This window comes from Corythoichthys intestinalis, chromosome 18 (assembly GCF_030265065.1).
Source record: "Corythoichthys intestinalis isolate RoL2023-P3 chromosome 18, ASM3026506v1, whole genome shotgun sequence".
Lineage (NCBI taxonomy): Eukaryota > Metazoa > Chordata > Actinopteri > Syngnathiformes > Syngnathidae > Corythoichthys > Corythoichthys intestinalis.
The window spans coordinates 4,786,227-4,805,787 of record NC_080412.1 but is presented as its reverse complement, the minus strand read 5'-3'; the positions used below and the strand labels follow the sequence as shown (position 1 = coordinate 4,805,787).

Here is a 19,561-nt window from a genome sequence, read left to right as displayed (position 1 = left end):
AATTACCATACCAGATTCTAAAGAGGATGATTAAAAACACTTGTTTATATATGTTGGGAGTGTAATTTAAAAAAAAAACAAAAAAAAAAAGTCCTCTCCTCCTCTCCTTGATACATTGCCCAGGTATTTGATTGGGACTCATTCAGGTGAACTTGCACTCTGGTGCAAAATATGTGATAGGTTGCATCCCTAATTTGTATCTCGCAATTTAATAACCTTATAAGTGTTTAATCTTTTTTTTTACCTTTTCAGGGACTCAGGACGTATTGAAAAAACTGGTGAAATTCTGGGTAGGTTGGGAGGTGCCGCTGGAAGAGATGAGAGTTGAGATTGTTGAAGGAGAGTTTCCGACCTCTTCAACTTGCCTCCGTGTCCTACGCCTGCCCGGTCACTACGCAACTTTTGATGACTTCCAACGGAGTTTGATTAGTTGCATTGACACAGTCGACTTCGGTTTTGGACTAGTTTGATAATTTATGACCATGTATCCTGTTCGGCCAAAGTACTCTGTTGTACTAGAGCAGGGGTCAGCAACCCTGGTCCTTGAGTGCCACTATCCAGCTTGTTTTCCATGTCTCCCTCCTTTAAGACACCTGAATCAAATAATCATGAACGTTATCAAGCTCCTGCAGAGCTTGCTGATGAGCTGATCATTTGATTCAGGTGTGTCAAAGGAGGGAGACATGGAAAAAAAGCTGGATAGTGGCACTCGAGGACCAGGGTTGCTGACCCCTGTACTAGAGTATTATCTTTGCTAGTGTTCTTATACTTTTCAGATGTTTAAAAAGTTAAAACTGTATATTTCATTACATGTACCCTGTTTAAAATGAAAGACCAAAACTGCCAAAATTAAAAAATATATAATAATTGTATCTTTTTACTTTATGTATTTCTTTGAATCTTTTCTTTAGTAATTATAGTTAATTTCTATTTTTTTATTTTTTTATTTTTTGGCAGCTTTGGTCCGACATAGTACAAACGTTCCATTAATTGACAATGGTACTAATGTTTTGGCTAGTTCTCATTTTGTCAAAGAGCACTTATTGGGCTGTATGGTGATGTTCACCAAACCCAATGTTTGAACATTTTTACATATTGTATATGTACCCTGCACTATATGGGGGACCAAATCTGCCCCCAAAAAATTTTTATGTTTTTTTCTTTAATGTATTTTAATGTTGATCTGAGTGCTTTCTTCTGTAAAAACTTTTTTTTTTTTTTGGCAGCTTCGGACCTACATAGTACTAATGTTTTAGCTAGTGGACGATTTGTCCAAGAGCAGTTAGTGGGCTGTATGGTGATGTTCACCAAACCCAATGTTTGAACATTTTACGTATTGTATATGTACCCTGTACGATATGGTGGACCAAAATGTAAAATTTTTGAATGCTTATTTATTTTTCCTTTTAATATTTCAATAATTTCTTCTGTAAAAACATTTTTGGTCCTCAACAGTACAAATTGCAAATGAAACATGTTGGAAGAAATTAAAGTTAAAAAGTCATGTGTTTCCGCACTTAAGGCATTTAATGAAATTACACATATCCAATGCTCTGCATATATTCAAGTGTCAAAAAAAAAAATGTCAACACCAAGATTGCTGGATGTTTGTGGGTCCACAGCAGCAGTCAATCCAGCAAGTTCTGCAGCTGCAAGTGGGCATTCGATCTGTGGTACCACAATTCCATTGTTTGGCTCACTTGGTATGAGGCCACTGTTGTCCCAGTCAATCAGTGGGATCTGCAGATCCTGTTGAAAAACCCTCATTTAAGTAATACCACAAGAGGTAATATCAATGTGTTGTGAGCTACAGTGCAATTATTAGCACCCCTGGTGTTAATACTTTGTTGAACAAAGTATTAACACCAGGGGTGCTAATAATTGTGACACACATTATTTGATGTCAAATATTTTTTTCTTTATGTGGGATTTTTCCACACTGAATGAATGCACTTGTATAGAAGGTTGGATTTTTCTCTTTTTTTTTTCTCCATTAAGGTCCCATATTATGGATTTTTCTCTTTTTTTTTCTCCTTTAAGGTCCCATATTATGGATTTTTCTCTTTTTTTTCTCCTTTAAGGTCCCATATTATTTGAATTTAAAAAAAATATATATCAGAAGCTAAAAAACACATCTTAACCAGGGGTGCCAATAAGTATGGAGGGCACTGTATGTTTGAATTGCAAGCAAAGTGCCACCAAAGACAGTCATGTCAAAACTTCAATGCACAATCATGACTGTGATATGGCTTCTACACAGAAATATTATTACCAAGGAAATAATTGATGTTAATGATTTATTTTACCTTAGTTCCATTATTTTTGTAGCAAACCTATACAATTGCACAATTCTAAGTCCCACTGTCACCTGGGTACTTAACTGAATTAGGACTTCACTGCGCAACAACCCGTAGTCATTTTGTTTGAAAAATAAAGTAGCGCCACACAGTAGTACAGTTACACCAGTCTGTAAACAGAAGGGACGTGAGAAGGGAGTCTTCTCTGACCCACTTTCAATTTTGTATTCTGACTTGTCGCACCACTGATCTCAAATAATGTTTTCAGGAATATTACTCCTGCCAGAATCCTTCCCAAGGAGTTCTGGAGTTTTTCCTTTCCGACAAGGAGGGTCAAAGGATGGGGGATGCCCAGGGCTTGACCTTTATTTATTTCATCTGCTGTTTCTGTGTATCATATTGCCTTTGCAAAGCCCTTTGAGAAAACCTTGTTGTGATATAGGGCTATACAAATAAAATTGAATTGAATTTCAAGATGTCATCAATTTCAACTATGCCGAGGCCAACCACTTCAAGAATTACTTTTACTACACAAATAGTTATGGATCGGCGTATGTTTTTATAATTCATTATAACTTTATGGACTATATTTAAACCTTTGTGTGGACAGAATGGTGGCAGTGGGAGTTTAGTAAAATCACCTGGAAAAATCTAAGCGTTATTGGACTTTCAGTTTTCATTATGGGTAAACCAACCTCATCACATTCCTGGGAGTGATATTGCTGCCCCAACTGCCACAACTGATTGGGGGAGAGGTTCCCCTCCGTTCGTAGGGGGTGGTCATCCCAGCCATCTCTGAAAATATCAAGGTGGCGTTGGATAAGGGGAATGAAGGCGTAATGGCAGGCAAAGATGTGAAGATTGCTGGACAGATCAAGATGCTCCTCCTCCTCGAGCTGATGTAATATATCATAGAATCTGCTGGTGACAGCACTAAAGACATCTCTCCAAAGGCATTCAATTCTGTTTCAGAAAAATGTGTGTTAGTGTTTATTCTAACACAAACAAAACAATAAATGGGGGACAATTACCTTTGGTTGTGTTCACTTTTACCAGCGATGAAACTGCTCCTCCCCGTTCCTCTGACAGAAAACATAAATCGTGCCACATCGACATTCTCTTCCCCATGATCACCCCGGACTCTGATAAAGTGAAGAAAACAGACATCGTCCACAGTAAATACAGTACGTAGAACTCTTGGATTTTTAACCAGTTGTCTAAGTCTCGATCTAACCAGGTCTTACTATAGCTCAAGTAAGTCAGCCAACAAAACTGAGCATTGCTGTGCTCAATTTTTACCTCAGTGGTACGCCAAACATCTCAACTGCGTCACGGAAGAAAACCATGGTTGTCGATGCCAGGTTGTTGTTCGAGGCCCTCAAATACATGATCTGATATATATATATATATATATGTATATATCAACACACAGTATTTGCGCATATTATCTTAACAAATGTTAAATCCTTCTCTCTGTAACATACAGAATGAGTACAATCTACATAGTACCAATGTTATGAATCAATGTGGTGGTGATTAATATTTGAAAAAAGACAATATCATTTAAACATAACGATATACAGTGGTACCTCGACAAACGATCGCTTCTACACACGATGTTTTCAACATCCGACATAAAATTTGACTCGCCATTTGTTTCTACATCCGACGACTTGCTCGAAATACGTTTTTTTTTTTTACAGCGCCGCAGTTTCTGTTTTGCCAGAAGACGGACGCACGGCTGATTTTGTTATGAGAAGTCAACACTGGATCCAAAAAGGTTAGTGCAGGTGGAGAAAAAGGAAAAGGTGACGCTTACCATTGAAATGATGTAAATGATGGCAAAATATAAGCATGATGTGTGCATCCATGAACTGGGTCGGCAATTGGGCCGTAGAGTGTCGAACTCGGCAGGCGGTTCTCCTCTGTACCCCAGTCTTTATAAGTTAAGGTGACAATTCTTATTGTGGTAACATCGCCAAAGAAATCGCCAGCTTCGACAGGTCGTTATTTATTTCAGACCTTATCCAACACAAAACTCCTACTGTCTCCCGCAGTTGACTGTGTTCTGAAGAAAACATTGGAAGCGAAAGTAAACTGAACCGCACCGCTATCTGTGTCACGTCAGTCACGAAGTGCGTTCAGGTACATAAAAAAATGTCCGCCACATTAGAACCTGATTCGTTACATTATTACAGGAATTATTATTATATCATTATTCCATTTTTTATTTATAATTTGTTTGTTTTGCCATGTGTAATTGACATTTTTAATAGTATCAGCAGTACTTATTAAGGATTTAGTGTAGGTTTTGGGGCTGTGTAACGAATTCATGGAATTATCTATTCTTATGGGAAAATCCTGCTCGACATAAAACCGTTTCGACTTACAAACAACATCCTGGAACGAATTAACTTCGTCTGTAGAGGTACCACTGTATTAGCACATTAAACTTACATTATTGTTAACTAATTAGAAACACAAATTATGTTATTTTGAATGAAAAACAATTAATAGGTTAATAAATAAAACATGCATCCTATTATACTTAGTGCCAAAACCTTTCTGGAATAGCCATCGATGCCTCAGAAAATGACAATGTTGTACCTATGAGGATGACAAATAAAAGAAATCACAATCCAGGTACCGCATACAAAAATGTTAATTTGTGCTGAATATACTTTTGAAAAGGTCTTAAATTATTAATCTTGACTATACCTACCTAATTAGTTTGTGATTGGTGTCTATATGCATCAGAGATTTCGGGCTGGGGACTGAATATGTTCTTCTGACCACACAGCGAAGCTGAGACATCCGAGAGACAATGCCTGATGTGTCCACTCTTTGCATTGAAGACCTAACTCTCTCCCACTGCACTTTATGCCCCTGTGCTTTCAGCAATCCTTTCATCATTCTATAACCTGCATTTGGGTTGCTAGTGTGTATATCTGACACGAGGGAGTCCAGTTCCTCATCTGTTAAACTGCTATAACTTCCTTGCACAGTATAACCCCATTCTGCCATGTGTCTATGTAATGTCCTTCGTGACACTCCGAAGAGCTGAGCTATAGTGGTCACAGGTAACCCAACATCTAGAAGGTGCAGTGTATGCTCTTTAGGGATCAATATTCTAGGACGGCCAATTCTTCCGCTTTCATTGGCAACTGTAATTTTTGTCTCCCTCCTATTTACATTGCATACCATCACATAGACATCACGTAGCCCATCAACAATGCCCTGTGAAACATTTATGCGAGTAGCAATGGCGTCAAATACAACCAAATCCTGACAAATGATGAATTCGAGGTAATCCATATCCAAAGGGAGACGATTAAGCCACCTAGCAAGTCGGGTCACAAGTCGGTGCACTAAATGGTCACGCAGCAATTCCTACAAGTGGAAACAAAATTGAAATATATCTTACAGGGGATAATATCCAATTTTAAAAACATGAACAGATTGAAATATATAAAACTAATATGAATATGTTTACATCAATAGAAATTGAAAAATAAACAATATCACAATACGTTTTGAAATGTAAACTGTTGTAAGTTTGTAGCGATTTGTAATTTCAGAATCGCTGATGAGTTTAGTAACATACACCAAACAATAAATACAGCAGAGTGTCCATTTTGCGTAATTGTGGAAGCCCGTCGTCATCTTTACTCCATTTGTCTTCGGCTTGCTCGTAAGGGTCAATATTGTTCACATCCTTAAGTTTGATCACATATCTGTTCTTCGCCTTAGTAACGAGTTTGTCTCTTTATCAAACTGGCAAGTTAAGGTTTAATGTCCTGCAAGACAGACCTGCTTCCAATATGGCTGCGTTGTTGTCAAATCTCACGTGATCCCCCATTCTGTAACGTAAACGCTCGAGCCCAATATTACGTAATACATTTTGAAAAAAATGAACACATAAAAATCAAGAACATCAATAAATCTGGAAATAACCCAGACGAAATACAAACAATATTTAACTATGTGTTCATAGATTTATCAAATTTTGGTTGGATTTATTAAATTTTGGTCACCCTTTTAACCCCCTACCATTTAAATACAACAAACCTTTGAGTCCCATCGTTCCCTCTGAGGCTCGCTACCACACATTGGTCGACCTATGTTTAGCTAAATGATTAGCTACGGTGAGGGGCCGTCGGTTAGCCTAGTCCACTTCTTTCGGGTTCCTCCCCCCTTCGTGTACATATCAACATGATCCTTAACAAGTAGCTGTCCGTGGCTATGCCTGTAACATCGTCTCAACACGTGAAGTCCGCATGGCTAATTGTAGCTAATTGGCTCGTCATCGATTTTCGTGCCATTCGTAGAATGCCAAATTCACTTGATGTTGATACGAATTATGATTATATACGCTTGATAAATCTTTTACTGAATGACATTCATGAGAAAACATTAATTCCACGGAACTTCTTACCTGAGCGTGCTCTGACATGTCTGTCGTCTGGCGTGATGAATAAAGCAAGAAGCAGCGGGTTGGGAACGGTGCGCAACTCCCCCCCCTCCCTCCAAATGGTTGAACAATCGCCGTTCTGATTGGTCAGAATTTTGGCTCACATGCTTACCCCGAAATTTAGTTGTACATGCTCAGAAAACACTTGTAGATCATTAAAGAAAAAAACACCCGAAGAACTATTCACTAGATTGTGTTCTTAACGTCTTCTTTTGACCACGACTTGGAATGATATTTTTGTGTTTGTTTTTTACAACAGATTATTTCGATGTACAAGTAGATTTTTTCATCTTTGGTTACAAGTGACTTTTGTCTCTGAAAACGCGACAAGGGGGTGACAAAACTCGCGAGGTTGTAAGCAAAGAAAAAACACCTGTAGAACAAAAAAAAAAATCACTTGTAAATGGAAAAAAAAAACACTTGTAGAATTTTTTTTATATTGTGTTTTTTTTTCATGTTTATTTCACAACGCAAAATTTGGAAATACAAGTTTTTTTTTTTTGTTATACAAGTTAAAATTAGTCAAATGTACAGGTATGTTTTTATTTTAAGACTAGGTTACGAGTATCTTTTTTGGCCCATAAAACTCGACAAGAATGTGACAAAACTTGTGCACTTGTAATTGGTAATTTTTAACCCGTAGTGATGAAAAAACACCTGTAGAACAAAAAAATCACTTGTAATTGGAAAAAAAAACACTTGTAGAATTTATTTTTTACATTGTGTTTTTTTCATGTTTATTTCACAACGCAAATTTTGGAAATACATGTTGTTGTTTTTTTGTTTTACAAGTTAAAATTAGTCATTTTACAGGTATGTTTTTATTTTAAAACTAGGTTACGAGTATCTTTTTTGGCTCATAAAACTCGACAAGAATGTGACAAAACTTGTGTACTTGTAACTGGTAATTTTTAACCCGTAGCTAAGAAAAAACATCCGTAGAACAAAAAAAATCACTTGTAATTGGGAAAAAAAACACTTGTAGAATTTATTTTTTACATTGTGTTTTTTTCATGTTTATTTCACAACGCAAAATTTGGAAATACAAGTTGGTTTTTTTTGTTTTACAAGTTAAAATTAGTCATTTTACAGGTATGTTTTTATTTTAAAACTAGGTTACGAGTATCTTTTTTGGCTCATAAAACTCGACAAGAATGTGACAAAACTTGTGCACTTGTAATTGCTAATTTTTAACCCGTAGTGAAGAAAAAAAACCTGTAGAACAAAAAAAATCACTTGTAATTGGAAAAAAAACACTTGTAGAATTTATTTTTTACATCGTGTTTTTTTCATGTTTATTACACAACGCAAAATTTGGAAATACAAGTGTTTTTTAGTTAAAATTGGTCATTTTACAGGTATAATTTTCATTTTACAACCTCACTTCTTTTGGCACTATTCTATCTCCATAAATAAGAAACTGACCGCATTGCATCCCGAAAGTAAACATAATGCTTGTCATAGACCCGCTCCGGGTAATGCCAAAGCTCAACTCACGGCTTTAGCTCAACACATGCCGCTGGACAAAAAACACAAGAATACCTGACTGCTGCTGACAGCCGCTACAAACTACGTCAACATCGTTTTACTGGAGATAATAGATACCATATGTATATAGAACTAGATGCAAAACGACAGACTCGACTGCATTAGCAACATCGAAGTATTGAAAACAGATGCGTTAGTAAACAGCCGCCATCTTAAAGCAGAAGACTTCCCTAGTAGGCTGTTGTGAACCTTCCAAGCGAACCTAATTAACTTTTGATCTAAAATACTCCTAAATGGCAAAATCTTGACTTGAATCTATCTTCAAAACAGTTTTAAAACTTTCACATGTCGAAAGTAGACAGAAGGGAAATTATGGAATAACGGGAGCAATTTTAACACTTTAACAGTTGATTCGCAAAATTAAATGAATTGAATGTAGTTTAAAGCTGCTGATACAGAATGGGGACTTATTATTTACTGTTTTAAAATGTTAACTTGATACTGAAACAGTCGTCTACTTAAACCTGAGAGGCTTTTTATAAAACATTTTGTAACTAATGCACGAAACATTAAAAGCATCTAATAGCTTGGGGGATTTGTGGGATTTTCTACTGAGATTGTTGGTGTGTTTTGCTTTTTTAAGACCGTTTACAATATTATTTGCACGTTTTACTGACTGACTATGCCATTTCTGTTTGTTATTTAGAATGTTTTGTGTTTGTCACTGAATAAACAGGTCAGTTTCTTGTTACCAACCGTTGTGTGTTATTCAAACTCACCTAATTCAGCTGGCTAGTTGTTATCAAGAGTACTAAAACCTTTTTCAACATGAGTCTGACAACTAAGTAAGGAGGCTAAATAACTTTAAACTTTAACACATGCTCAGATAGGTCGGTATCGGTATCGGCCAGTATCAGTATCGGATCGGAAGTGCAAAACAATATCGGTATCGGATCAGAAGGGCAAAAACCTGGATCGGGACATCCCTAGTTCATACCACTGTAGACTACTGCTACAGGATGGTAGTTGGTATACCTCAAACATACCAGGAGGCCATGAGTTCCAATAACTCAAAATATTGGTCAAAAGCCATGGATGAAGAAATTCAGTCAGACAGCGTACTTACATGCTCCTATTGACTATGACATATACATAAACCCACTTGATGGCTATGAAGAAAAAGATGGTCTAGTCTACAAACTTGAAAAAAATCACTATATGGTCTCAAACAATCAGGCCGAAATTGGAACAGAGTTTTACATGAATGGTTAACTGACAACAATTTCACACAAAACCAAGCTGAACACTGTGTTTATACAAAAGAGCAAAATGATGAGAAGGTAATCATCATCACATGGGTCGATGACTTACTTATTGCTGCGAGCAATGATTGTATTCTGAAGCAAACAAAGGAGATGCTGGCAGAGAAGTTCAGAATGAAAGACCTGGGACAGCTCAAACATTTTCTGGGTATCGATTTCATTCAAACGAAAGATTGTGTAAAAATGTCACAGGAAAAGTATTCAAACAAGATACTAGAGCACTTTGATATGCTTGATTGCAAAATCAGAGAAACACCCTGTGAACAAAAACTTGACTATTCCGAGGATGGAATAAAAATGAGCAATGTGAGGATGTATAGGGAAGCAGTCGGAAGCCTTATATATCTAACTGTTTGCACAAGACCAGACTTAGGCTATGTGGTAAGCAGGTTATCGCAGTACTTTAATGAACTCACGGAGGAGCAGTGGACTACTGTGAAACATGTCTTGTCAGTTGATGTTGAAATAATGTTCCTATAGCTTGTTATTATTGACATATTATCTTTTCGCCACAAGATGGCAGGATGGGACTTAATGGGGGACATTTCACGCGGGGCAGCTATTTTTCGGCACACACCGGCCCGTTGTCGATCAAGTTTCATTTTACAATCGTGACAACGGTGACGCTCAGCTGACCAAATGTCGGTTTATATTTGGGCCGGTGCCAATTTTGGGTACCCGACTGCTCATCGTGACATAAACTGGACAATGATTGGAATTTTGTGGTCTCAGGACGAGTTCTGACGCACGGGGCGGGACCGGACAGGAGGAAACATCGCTTTGGGCATCAAATATGGATTTGGCGACTGGATCGACCGAAGCTTTTCCAAATAACGGCTTTTATGCAACTCATCCAATGAGTTTACAGCGTCTGAAAGCACTGGGGCTTCCATAATTTGCAAGTGAATCCACCTTTAGAAACTACTACCATTGACAATATGGCGGCACAATACAGCGATCACGTAATTGTGTGACGTTGGTGATTGGGGTCTATAGTAGGGCTGTCCCAAACGACTAATTTTCTCCCGATTAGTCAGCCGACTATTTTTACGATTAGTCCACTAATCTAATAATTAAAAAAAAAAATTTTTTTTAAAATTTTTTTTTACTAATTTAGCTATGAAATTTTTGTTGACGCTTATCAATTCACAAAAAATATACTGGAACACTTAAATTATTTATTTAAGTACAAATGAACACGTAAATAACAATAATAAATCACAAATAAACAATGAGTTCAAATGCTGATAGCATTAACTAGTTTAGCATCCCGATTGAAAAGGTGGTCTCTTAAACTGATGGTTTTAAACTTTTATTCCATCCTTGATGTAATTACATTGTAAGAGCTGCGGTGCACACAAATAAAACAACACAATTAGAAATTAACAAAAACTTTTCACCTTTTTCCTTTTAAACCTTATTTATATATCAATGAATTGCCTTCACCTTAATTTATTACCTTATCATTGACAATCTCTCCCTTGAGTGCAAGCACTGTATATACTGTATATATTTATGACCTTTTAACCTTATATAATTTTATATACCATAAAATAAACCATAACATGAAATAAACCTTTCAGTTAGCATTAAGGACAATACTAATAGCATTTATAGGCCCATTGTCAATGAAACATTATTATTCAGTAAGGCGACAGCACTCTCTGGTGTTCAAAAAATGAAAAAAAAATAAAAAAATTACTAACTGGGTGACGGCATTTGAGATGTTTATTCACGGCCGACGTGCAGCCAAGCTTGCCATTGAAGAGGCAGGACAGAAGAGTGTACCCTCAGTTGTTTCTTTGAAAGAAGTCAATGTTTTGGACACTCTGGTGCGCTTTTTTGGCTTTGTGCCGCTTTCCCTGCTTGCATACAGAGCATCCGACATTCTGAACTTTCCACGCATATATTTTTTTTAACCCTTCATTAACCGTCGACGGGACGTTGTGCTCGTCGACGGATTTACGTCATCGATGACGTCGACTATGTCGACTAGTCGGGACAGCTCTAGTCTATAGAGCCTACCCACCGACGTCATAAAACCACGTGCTCGCTGTATGGTTCCGCCCACTTGTCCGTCATTTTGTCTCTGTATTAGCATTGGTTTCAATTGATCGAGGAATTTAAAATGCATTTCATGGAAGACCCGGTGCTTTCTGATGCCGTAAACTCACTGGATGTGTTGCATAAAAGGCGTTATGTGGAAAAGCTTCGTTCTATACAGTCGCCAGATCCATATTTGATGCCTAAATCGATGATTTTTGACCGGCTGCCTTCACCGTCTCTGCCTGACCCTGATATTTACAACTATCTTGTCCACACAAAATCAGCCTATTCTCACGAAAGTTTGAAAAACTTTAAGAGCTTGGAGGCTTATAAATGCTACGTTGCTGGTTGGGTGAAACAGGTCCTCGTACACGAAAATTCGGCAGGAATCTTGTGCTCGGAAGGTGAGTTACGAAATTTTCAATTCAAAATCTTTTGTTCTTGCTAACATCCACTGTCAAGTCTAATGTATTTCATGTCATTTGTCAATGGAGCTCGGGCTTTTAATGTTTATATGGTTTAGCGATAGCACTCACTACATACATACGTGTATGTTGTCGGCGATTAGCCTAGCAATGATCTTAATTGTGGTTGTCAGCCCAAAACCCTCTAAATATATATTAAATGCATCTTACCAGATATAAAATGACTACTACATAATCTGTGGTAATCGTTTGGAGCCCAGTTTTCTCGTCGAATTGCAGCAGCCCATCTCGCTCTCTCCTCTCCGTGTCTCTCGGAATCCGGTAGAACTTCAAGACTCTCCGTCTATCTTCTCTGTTATTGCAACCGACCGCCACACACGCCTTCACCATTTTGATTATTAATGTTAACGAGCAGAAAAACACGTCGTAAATAGGAGGAATGTACGTAGCAGTAACAGGTCAACACGATGTGTTGCCGGACAAGTGGGCGGCACCAGTCAGGAGAGCGGAGTTGTGATGTCACGTGGGTAGGGTCTATATTGTCCAGGGGTCCCCAACCTTTTTTGCACCACGGACCGGTGTGATTTGGGTCTTTTTTTCACGGACCGGTGTCCTGTCAAATTTTTCACCCTTATAAAATTTTGCTCCCAAAGCTTTTGTGGCGGTGAAAAAAGCCCTCTTTTATATTCAGTTGAACTCTCAATGTTATCCAATGGTGCTAAAAAAAACTATTAACATCATAAACATACATGTGCAACACGGAAATGGCGTAAATTAATGCTTAACGACACGGCGAAGTCGTTAAGTGAGAGGGCTACGTGCAGTTGTTGTGTGCACCTAACATGGCAAACGTAAGTTAATATTTCTTTCTTTAAAAGGTATGAAAACGCAAAGGGGGTGTGAGACATCAATAGAACCGTTATGTGCCAAGATAACAAATATGGATAAAGTTAACAAAAAAATCAATCACATTAATGACCAATTATCGAAAATAGATCGAAAATGACGAACATTTCCGAAAGTGTTCCGGAAACAGCCGAATGGGGCGGAGACGTCATAACAAGGAAACAAAAAGGTCAAGGCAGGTGCCATCGTTGTTTATCGACGAGAGAATTGCGTTCGTGTTTTATCAAAAAATCGCTAAAATGGTTCAAACCTGTCATGCTATGTGGTTTACAAATCGCCATTTGTCACAATGTAGTACCCATGAGTTCCCGAACGCGAGAAAAAGAGCTGGACTACGCAGACAATGAGTAAAGTTCGTCAGTGCTAAGAGGGCTAATTTTGCAGACCCAGCCTCCGGCATGGTTTTGTGTGGTGCGCATTTTACACCTGAAAGCTATACGAGCTATGGGCAAATGAAATCAGGTTTTGCTAAGAAATTGCTGCTGAAAGCAGATGCGGTGCCCGGTGAAAGAGGATGATGACTGGGTCTGATGAGACCACCTCACCATCCCAGGCAAAGCAAAGGAGGGAAATGGCCAGAGCGAGTACTCTTTTATAATAAAAAACATATCACGATCCCCTTTACTATTTATTATGGCTATAGAACCCCTGGCAATAGCAGTAAGAGCACACCAAAATATAACTGGTATAACAATTGGGCAACAGGAACACCGCCTGGCTCTATTTGCAGATGATATAATAATATTTCTTAAAAATATAGAAGAATCCAATCCTGAATTATTAGAACTTATTAACATATTTGGAAAATTCTCAGGATATAAATTAAACCAATCAAAATCATCAATAATGTTTTTAAATCCATTAGAAAGTAGAAGCCCCCCTAAAACTGCCACTCAATTTAAAACCGTAGATTGTTTTACATATTTGGGCATTCAAATTGTCCCACGCCTCGAAAATATTGCAGCCAGTAATTATGAACCATTAATTCAAGAAATTTCAAAGTCGCTGGATAGGTGGGCACCCATACCAATGTCACTAATAGGGAAAATAAACATCCTTAAAATGAACATACTGCCTAAACTGTTGTATTTGTTTCAAAATATTCCACTTCCTCCTCCAAGTAGCCTGTTCACTCAGCTTAAAAAATTGTTTGTTAGATTTTTGTGGAATAATAGACGGCCTCGGACTCGACTCTCACTATTGTACTTACCCTTTGATAGAGGGGGACTTAAGTGTCCTAACCCACTTTGGTATTACTGGGCAGCACAGCTGAGAGCAATGATGTTTCACTTCTCAGAAGGAGACGCCCCTCTGTGGAAGGAAATGGAGGAACTCCAACTAAGTTTGCCCCTCCCTACATACCTATACTCAGCAAGCACTAAAATCCTAAAAAAGAATGCAAAAAATCCTATAGTAAAAAATATGATTACAGTGTGGCATCAAGTTAAAAAATATCTGGGAGAAACATCCTCTCTCTCTGCCCTCAGCCCAATATGGAGAAATGAATCCTTCCCTCCAGGAAAAACAGATGGGGGATTTAAATTTTGGGCTTCCAAAGGACTAAGAAAAATAGGAGATCTTTACAACATGCAAAAGGTTCTGATGACATTTGGAGAAATAGTTGATAAATTTAATATACCACGTAATCACTTTTTTAAATATCTACAGTTGAGAAATTTCATCAGAACGCACCAAAATCAAATGCTATGCTTTCCCGAAATGTCTACCATAGAAAAACTAATGAATGATAATTGTTTAAGGAGGGGTTTAATTTCCAAAATGTATAAACGCCTGGTAGATGGAAGCACAGAATCATCTGCAGGACGACTGGGGGCATGGAGGGAGGACCTGGAGGAAGATCTCTCAGTGGAAAAGTGGGAGGAGGCATGTACTAAAGCACAACTGAGAACTACTAACACCCGCCTAAGACTACTGCAATACAATTGGTTGATGCGAACGTATATAACCCCAGAAAAACTTAACAGATATAACAGTGCTATACCAGATACTTGTATTAAGTGTGAAAAAGCAAAAGGTACATTTTTCCATTGTATTTGGCAATGTACAGAAATACAAAAATTTTGGCAAGAAGTGAAACAATGTTTTCAAAATATTTTACAAATTCAAGTACCCTTAATTCCACAGCTGTTTTTATTAGGTTTATACCCAGATAAATTGAAGATTAAAAAGAATCAACGAGTATTTGTAGATTTAAGTATACTGACAGCAAAGAGAGTAGTAGCCCTCTCATGGAAGAACACCAGGAGACCAACACTGAGCAGGTGGTTGTCTGAGTTATCTTCAACGCTCCCCTTAGAGAAAATTACCTATACAATAAAACACCAACAGCATCATTTTCATCAGATATGGGACCCCTTCATTTATTATGTGTCAAGAACAGATCTGTCATGTGTGATGGAAGAGCCCGGGGATATGTAAACAGTAGCCCTCTGCAGTAATCAATAGAATAGAAATGTGTGTGGGGGTCTATTTTTTTACCCCTTTTTGCAATATAGTGAATTGAAATGGACTACAACTCATTATCTTGACCCCCAACCAAGAGACAGAGTAATTTGAAGTGTTTGTTTAATATATGTTATTGTATTTTTGTTATGTTGTGAAAACAATAAAAAGACTGTTGGTAAAAAAAAAAAAACATATCACGCATTGGATATAGGACTGGACGCATGTATAAATTATCGCTCGTAAATTATATAGAACAAATCCTCTAATCCCATTTATATTTGTGTCGGTTGGCAGAGCGAAACCAATGATAGCATATTAAATGATAATTATTCTATTCATTCTATACATACAACAAACCATTCGGTGATTCTGTTGCCGCCGGTGTGATTGCTCCCCTCAATGATCCTTTCATTAGGCTGCATTGGCTTTCGTTTGGGCTCAAATTGATAACCCAAAACACCAAAGAAAGGTTCATAAATCTCCTCGGCACCATTAGAAGAATGTTCGTTACGTTGGATTCGTCGCTGCAAATAGAAACAAAATTGTCCGCCTTCATCGCCGCCATTCAGTACTAAGCACTGAGCTGGTTGTTTCCCTATAGTGACGTCACGCACACAATATGCTAGATTTCCGGCATCTCGGGGGCGGGTCCTTTTAGCTTGACAATCGACCTAATTTCTATCATTTTCTTGGTGTTGCGATGTGTGTAATTACAAGAAGTGGCATGATATGAATTCAAAAGGTTTGCGTTGATGGATAAATGATGGAATATTAGCATTTCCCCAGGTGTTGTCATACCCTTTAAAGAAAGTTTGTAGTGTGTACTTTGGAATCGCTGCATTCGCGGTCCTTTTCAACGTTACGCGCGTGCCAACTTTGTCAGAACACCGGCAATGTGCGGCAGAAAAATACAGCAAATATAAAATAGCATTTGTTTTTAGCCCCGTCGTGTTAAGTGCAGGGAAAAAATACAACTCACCCGCTCAATCAGTGGGAGGCCTGAGTTTGTTTCGTTGAGACGAGATGGTCCCGAGATGGGAGAGTGAGAGAAGCTAGCATCACAAATACACGATGTTGGAAATTGTAGCACAGTTTTCAGCGCGCTCCTAGCGATGTCAGGATATTCTGAAATGACTTTAATCCAGAACTTCGGTAGAGTTGTTGTCTCAAATGTACGTTTAAGGTCGCCGTGATTTGCGATCTCTACAAGCTGATATTCCTGTTGCACAGACATGCTCGAATCTCTCGGTTTATTCACATACGGGTCACGAATTCACTCCTTCGCAGTTCGTGGGTCTTTAGTGATTGGGAAGTAACATAAATTTTGTTTTCTTCGAGGTTGTAGGCACATCTTCTGGCTCGTCAGGTTCCCTTTTCCCCGTAAAAAGTCTGTCCAAAGACGTCTGTTATTCAGTCATTCTAGTGTGGGGGCTAATTATTTCCGGGAAGAAATGTGATTGGCGACGACCTACGTCATACGTTATTATCGAGTCCAAGCGCGCATAGATATACAAAACGAGATTTAGTGCCAACAGCCCAATCAATGCATTTCTATGACGACCTCCTATCCTGTAGTTGTATATCTAGAGTAGACAGGGATATTGGTGTGTTAAAGAGCATACGACACCAGAAAAAAAGTCTTAAATGGCATTATTATGTGAATTAGAATCATATTTTGAGACGATTCGACTATATACAACAATTTAGCAAAGCGCAGATGACGAGAAATTAGTCTTTTAATCTGCCGGTTAGCCACGCCTACAATTATAGGGCTTTAGCGTCCCCAACAGGTGGATGACGTCAGCGGTAGACTAGGCTCATCGGTTTTACTATTCAGCCCATTGAGGGGGAATTGTTCAGAACGAGGAAAACGCGACGAAGACAGCTGCAAAATGTCATTGTTTCAGTCTCTCTACTCCCAATATTTTTACAGGATATTCTTTTTATCCAAGTATTTTTCCCCAATAGCTATATAAATGGCTTGAGAAGGACCAGTCAGCCCATCGAGGGGGAACTATTCACAATGAGGAAAACGCGACGAAGAGAGCGGCAAAATGTCATTGTTTCTGTCTCTTTACTTCAATATTTTTACAGGATATTCTTTTTACCCAAGTACTTTCCCCAATTGCTAAATAAATGGCATGGTCATGACAAATAACAATCTTGTGCTAAATGGAATATAAAATAATAAAAATCCATTTATTCAAGACGACATGGCAAAATTACTCCATAATGGTCAAAACAGTCGACTTTACCTTTACTGTCACACCTCCCGAACGATATTTTATGACACCTAAATCGGACATATGTCATTTCCCTTCCCCGGCTTCGGAGAATGTAAACAGACCAGAAGGAGCGACAGCTAGCCGACATGCTAACCCGAACCGAGGGATGTTTCAAAGTCTTCGAAGTGGAAAATCACACATAACTAGCCTGGATTATTTGACATGACGACCCGGTTGTCGAGTTTCTTTGCGGATCGGCAAACCGCCCGGCGGAGAGCAATTTACAGTTCGTTCGCTGAAGGAGGGTGGCTGGAATTGTAGTGCAGCTAACGTGCTAACAGCTAACTGCTAATGGGCATGAGGACAGCTTTTTACATGCCTATCAATGATCAAACGTAAGTAGTCCTTTATTTAAAGGAATTTTATAGTGTTTACTTTGTAATCACTGTATTCGTATTTGACATAATACAAAACAAGATGTTTACTCACTTCCTTGTAAGTCCAATGGTCCCACAGTAAATATCCACGGTGAATGGGAACCTTTTGAAACTCCAAAAAGGCGCATACGCCTCTCCCGCATACAGAATGATTTTTCTGCAGCCGTTTGGCTGGCGTGATGCAAAAAATAAAAGTATTAATCCGCAAAATCAGCTGAATCCTTCGTCCTCATACACAACAGTACACTGTAGCGTGAAGAGGACGTCTTCTACCGTACACGTCACAGCGCCCTCCTCCTCAATGCGAGACCGAAGCCGGAAGTCACTCATTTTCCTGGCGCGGGATTCAAAAAACTAAATAAATATAGCGATCGCTTCCACACACATCCAAGCGATCCATATCATTCAGGAGCATAAAATACCGCGTGTATTATGAAATAAACATGCTTTTTCGTGTCACAAGCACTTTAAGCGGCACAGGCCAAAGTCAATTGGCCAGAAAGCAGTCGTTAATAAATTATTTATTATTTCTGCGCGGCCCGGTATCAAATGCGCCACAGACCGGTACCGGTCCGCGGCCCGGTCGTTGGGGACCCCTGATATAGTCGAATCGTCCCAAAATATGATTTTAATTCACATAATAATGCTATTTAAGACTTTTTTTTCCTCCTGCCGTACGCACTTTAATGTCCCGTCACCAGCAAAAAGCGTACATGCAGGTTATGCTGTTCTATCGTCCCTACCAAGATTGAGACCAAATTTACGCCCTTGCATTCAACCAACTGGTTATCGCTAAAGTAAACTCACCTGACATTTTGGGGCTTGATGTTTGCTTGCTCGGCGATGTGTTGATCCCAGGCGCTGTGTTTCTTCTCTTTGTTAGCAGCTAAACTATGCCCCCAAATAAGTAGGTTTCAATGCGCGCCGAAACGATTCAAAACGGTACCGAGATTGAAGGTATTCTTGGGGCGTCCAAACGTTTGTGCTACCTTTTGATGGATTACGTCAATGGGCCAAGGCGATATGAAAAGTGAACTGTCTTCTACAGCAATCCGAGTAGCAGATGGCAGTTGCGCATGCGCAGTTCATAAAAACGCCTTGATTTTTAAATTATCTATAGCTAGGTTCAACTGAATACCGCAGGTCTTAATGCACAAATCAAATTTTTTGTCATATGTTTTTTGGGCGTGCCAGTTCAGGCTGCCTTTGTCCATTGCGCCAGTGCATTGCGCCCGTTCAAGTATCACGCAGGCGCACTAATTCGCAGTCCGAGCTGTGCTGAGGAAGCTGACCCGCATGCGCAGAAGCATCAAAACAAATGACCACACATGCTGGCTCAACGTCATTCTATGGTGATCATATTTTGATTTCCAAAAAGAGGACACAAATAACAGACGTACATAATCCCTGTTTTTTCTTATATTCAAAGTTTAGATGGATCCTGTCAACCCGAGGCCGTTGGCAATCTTACAAATAGT

General features: G+C 38.7%; 2 protein-coding genes across 21 annotated transcripts in view; one reads left to right on the top strand and one right to left on the bottom strand.

The window, feature by feature from the left end:
* Positions 1-556, top strand: part of LOC130906327 (uncharacterized) — a 55,288-nt gene extending 54,732 nt beyond the window's left edge. For 8 of the 9 annotated variants that reach the window (XM_057820533.1, XM_057820534.1, XM_057820536.1 and 5 more), the window contains one exon: positions 253-556. In XM_057820533.1, the coding sequence (XP_057676516.1) occupies positions 253-470 (218 nt within the window). In that variant the 3' untranslated portion in view covers positions 471-556. The remainder of the gene's footprint in view (positions 1-252) is intronic. The other variant, XM_057820535.1, reaches the window with a different exon arrangement.
* Positions 1-19,325, bottom strand: part of LOC130906330 (gastrula zinc finger protein XlCGF57.1-like) — a 63,089-nt gene extending 43,764 nt beyond the window's left edge. The window contains exons 1-5 of one of the 12 annotated variants that reach the window (XR_009061299.1): positions 4,859-19,325; positions 3,597-3,688; positions 3,329-3,439; positions 2,993-3,260; positions 711-1,749 (exon numbers count right to left, since the gene is read on the bottom strand). Coding sequence is in view for 3 of the 12 variants with exons in the window: in XM_057820549.1 (XP_057676532.1) it covers positions 1,564-1,749; positions 2,993-3,260; positions 3,329-3,439; positions 3,597-3,685 (654 nt within the window). In the remaining 9 variants the exon portion in view is untranslated. Of the gene's footprint in view, positions 1-244; positions 557-710; positions 1,750-2,992; positions 3,261-3,328 lie in introns of those variants that run through there. The other 11 variants (XR_009061298.1, XR_009061302.1, XM_057820549.1 and 8 more) reach the window with 11 other exon arrangements.
* Between the last annotated feature and the right edge of the window lie 236 nt (positions 19,326-19,561).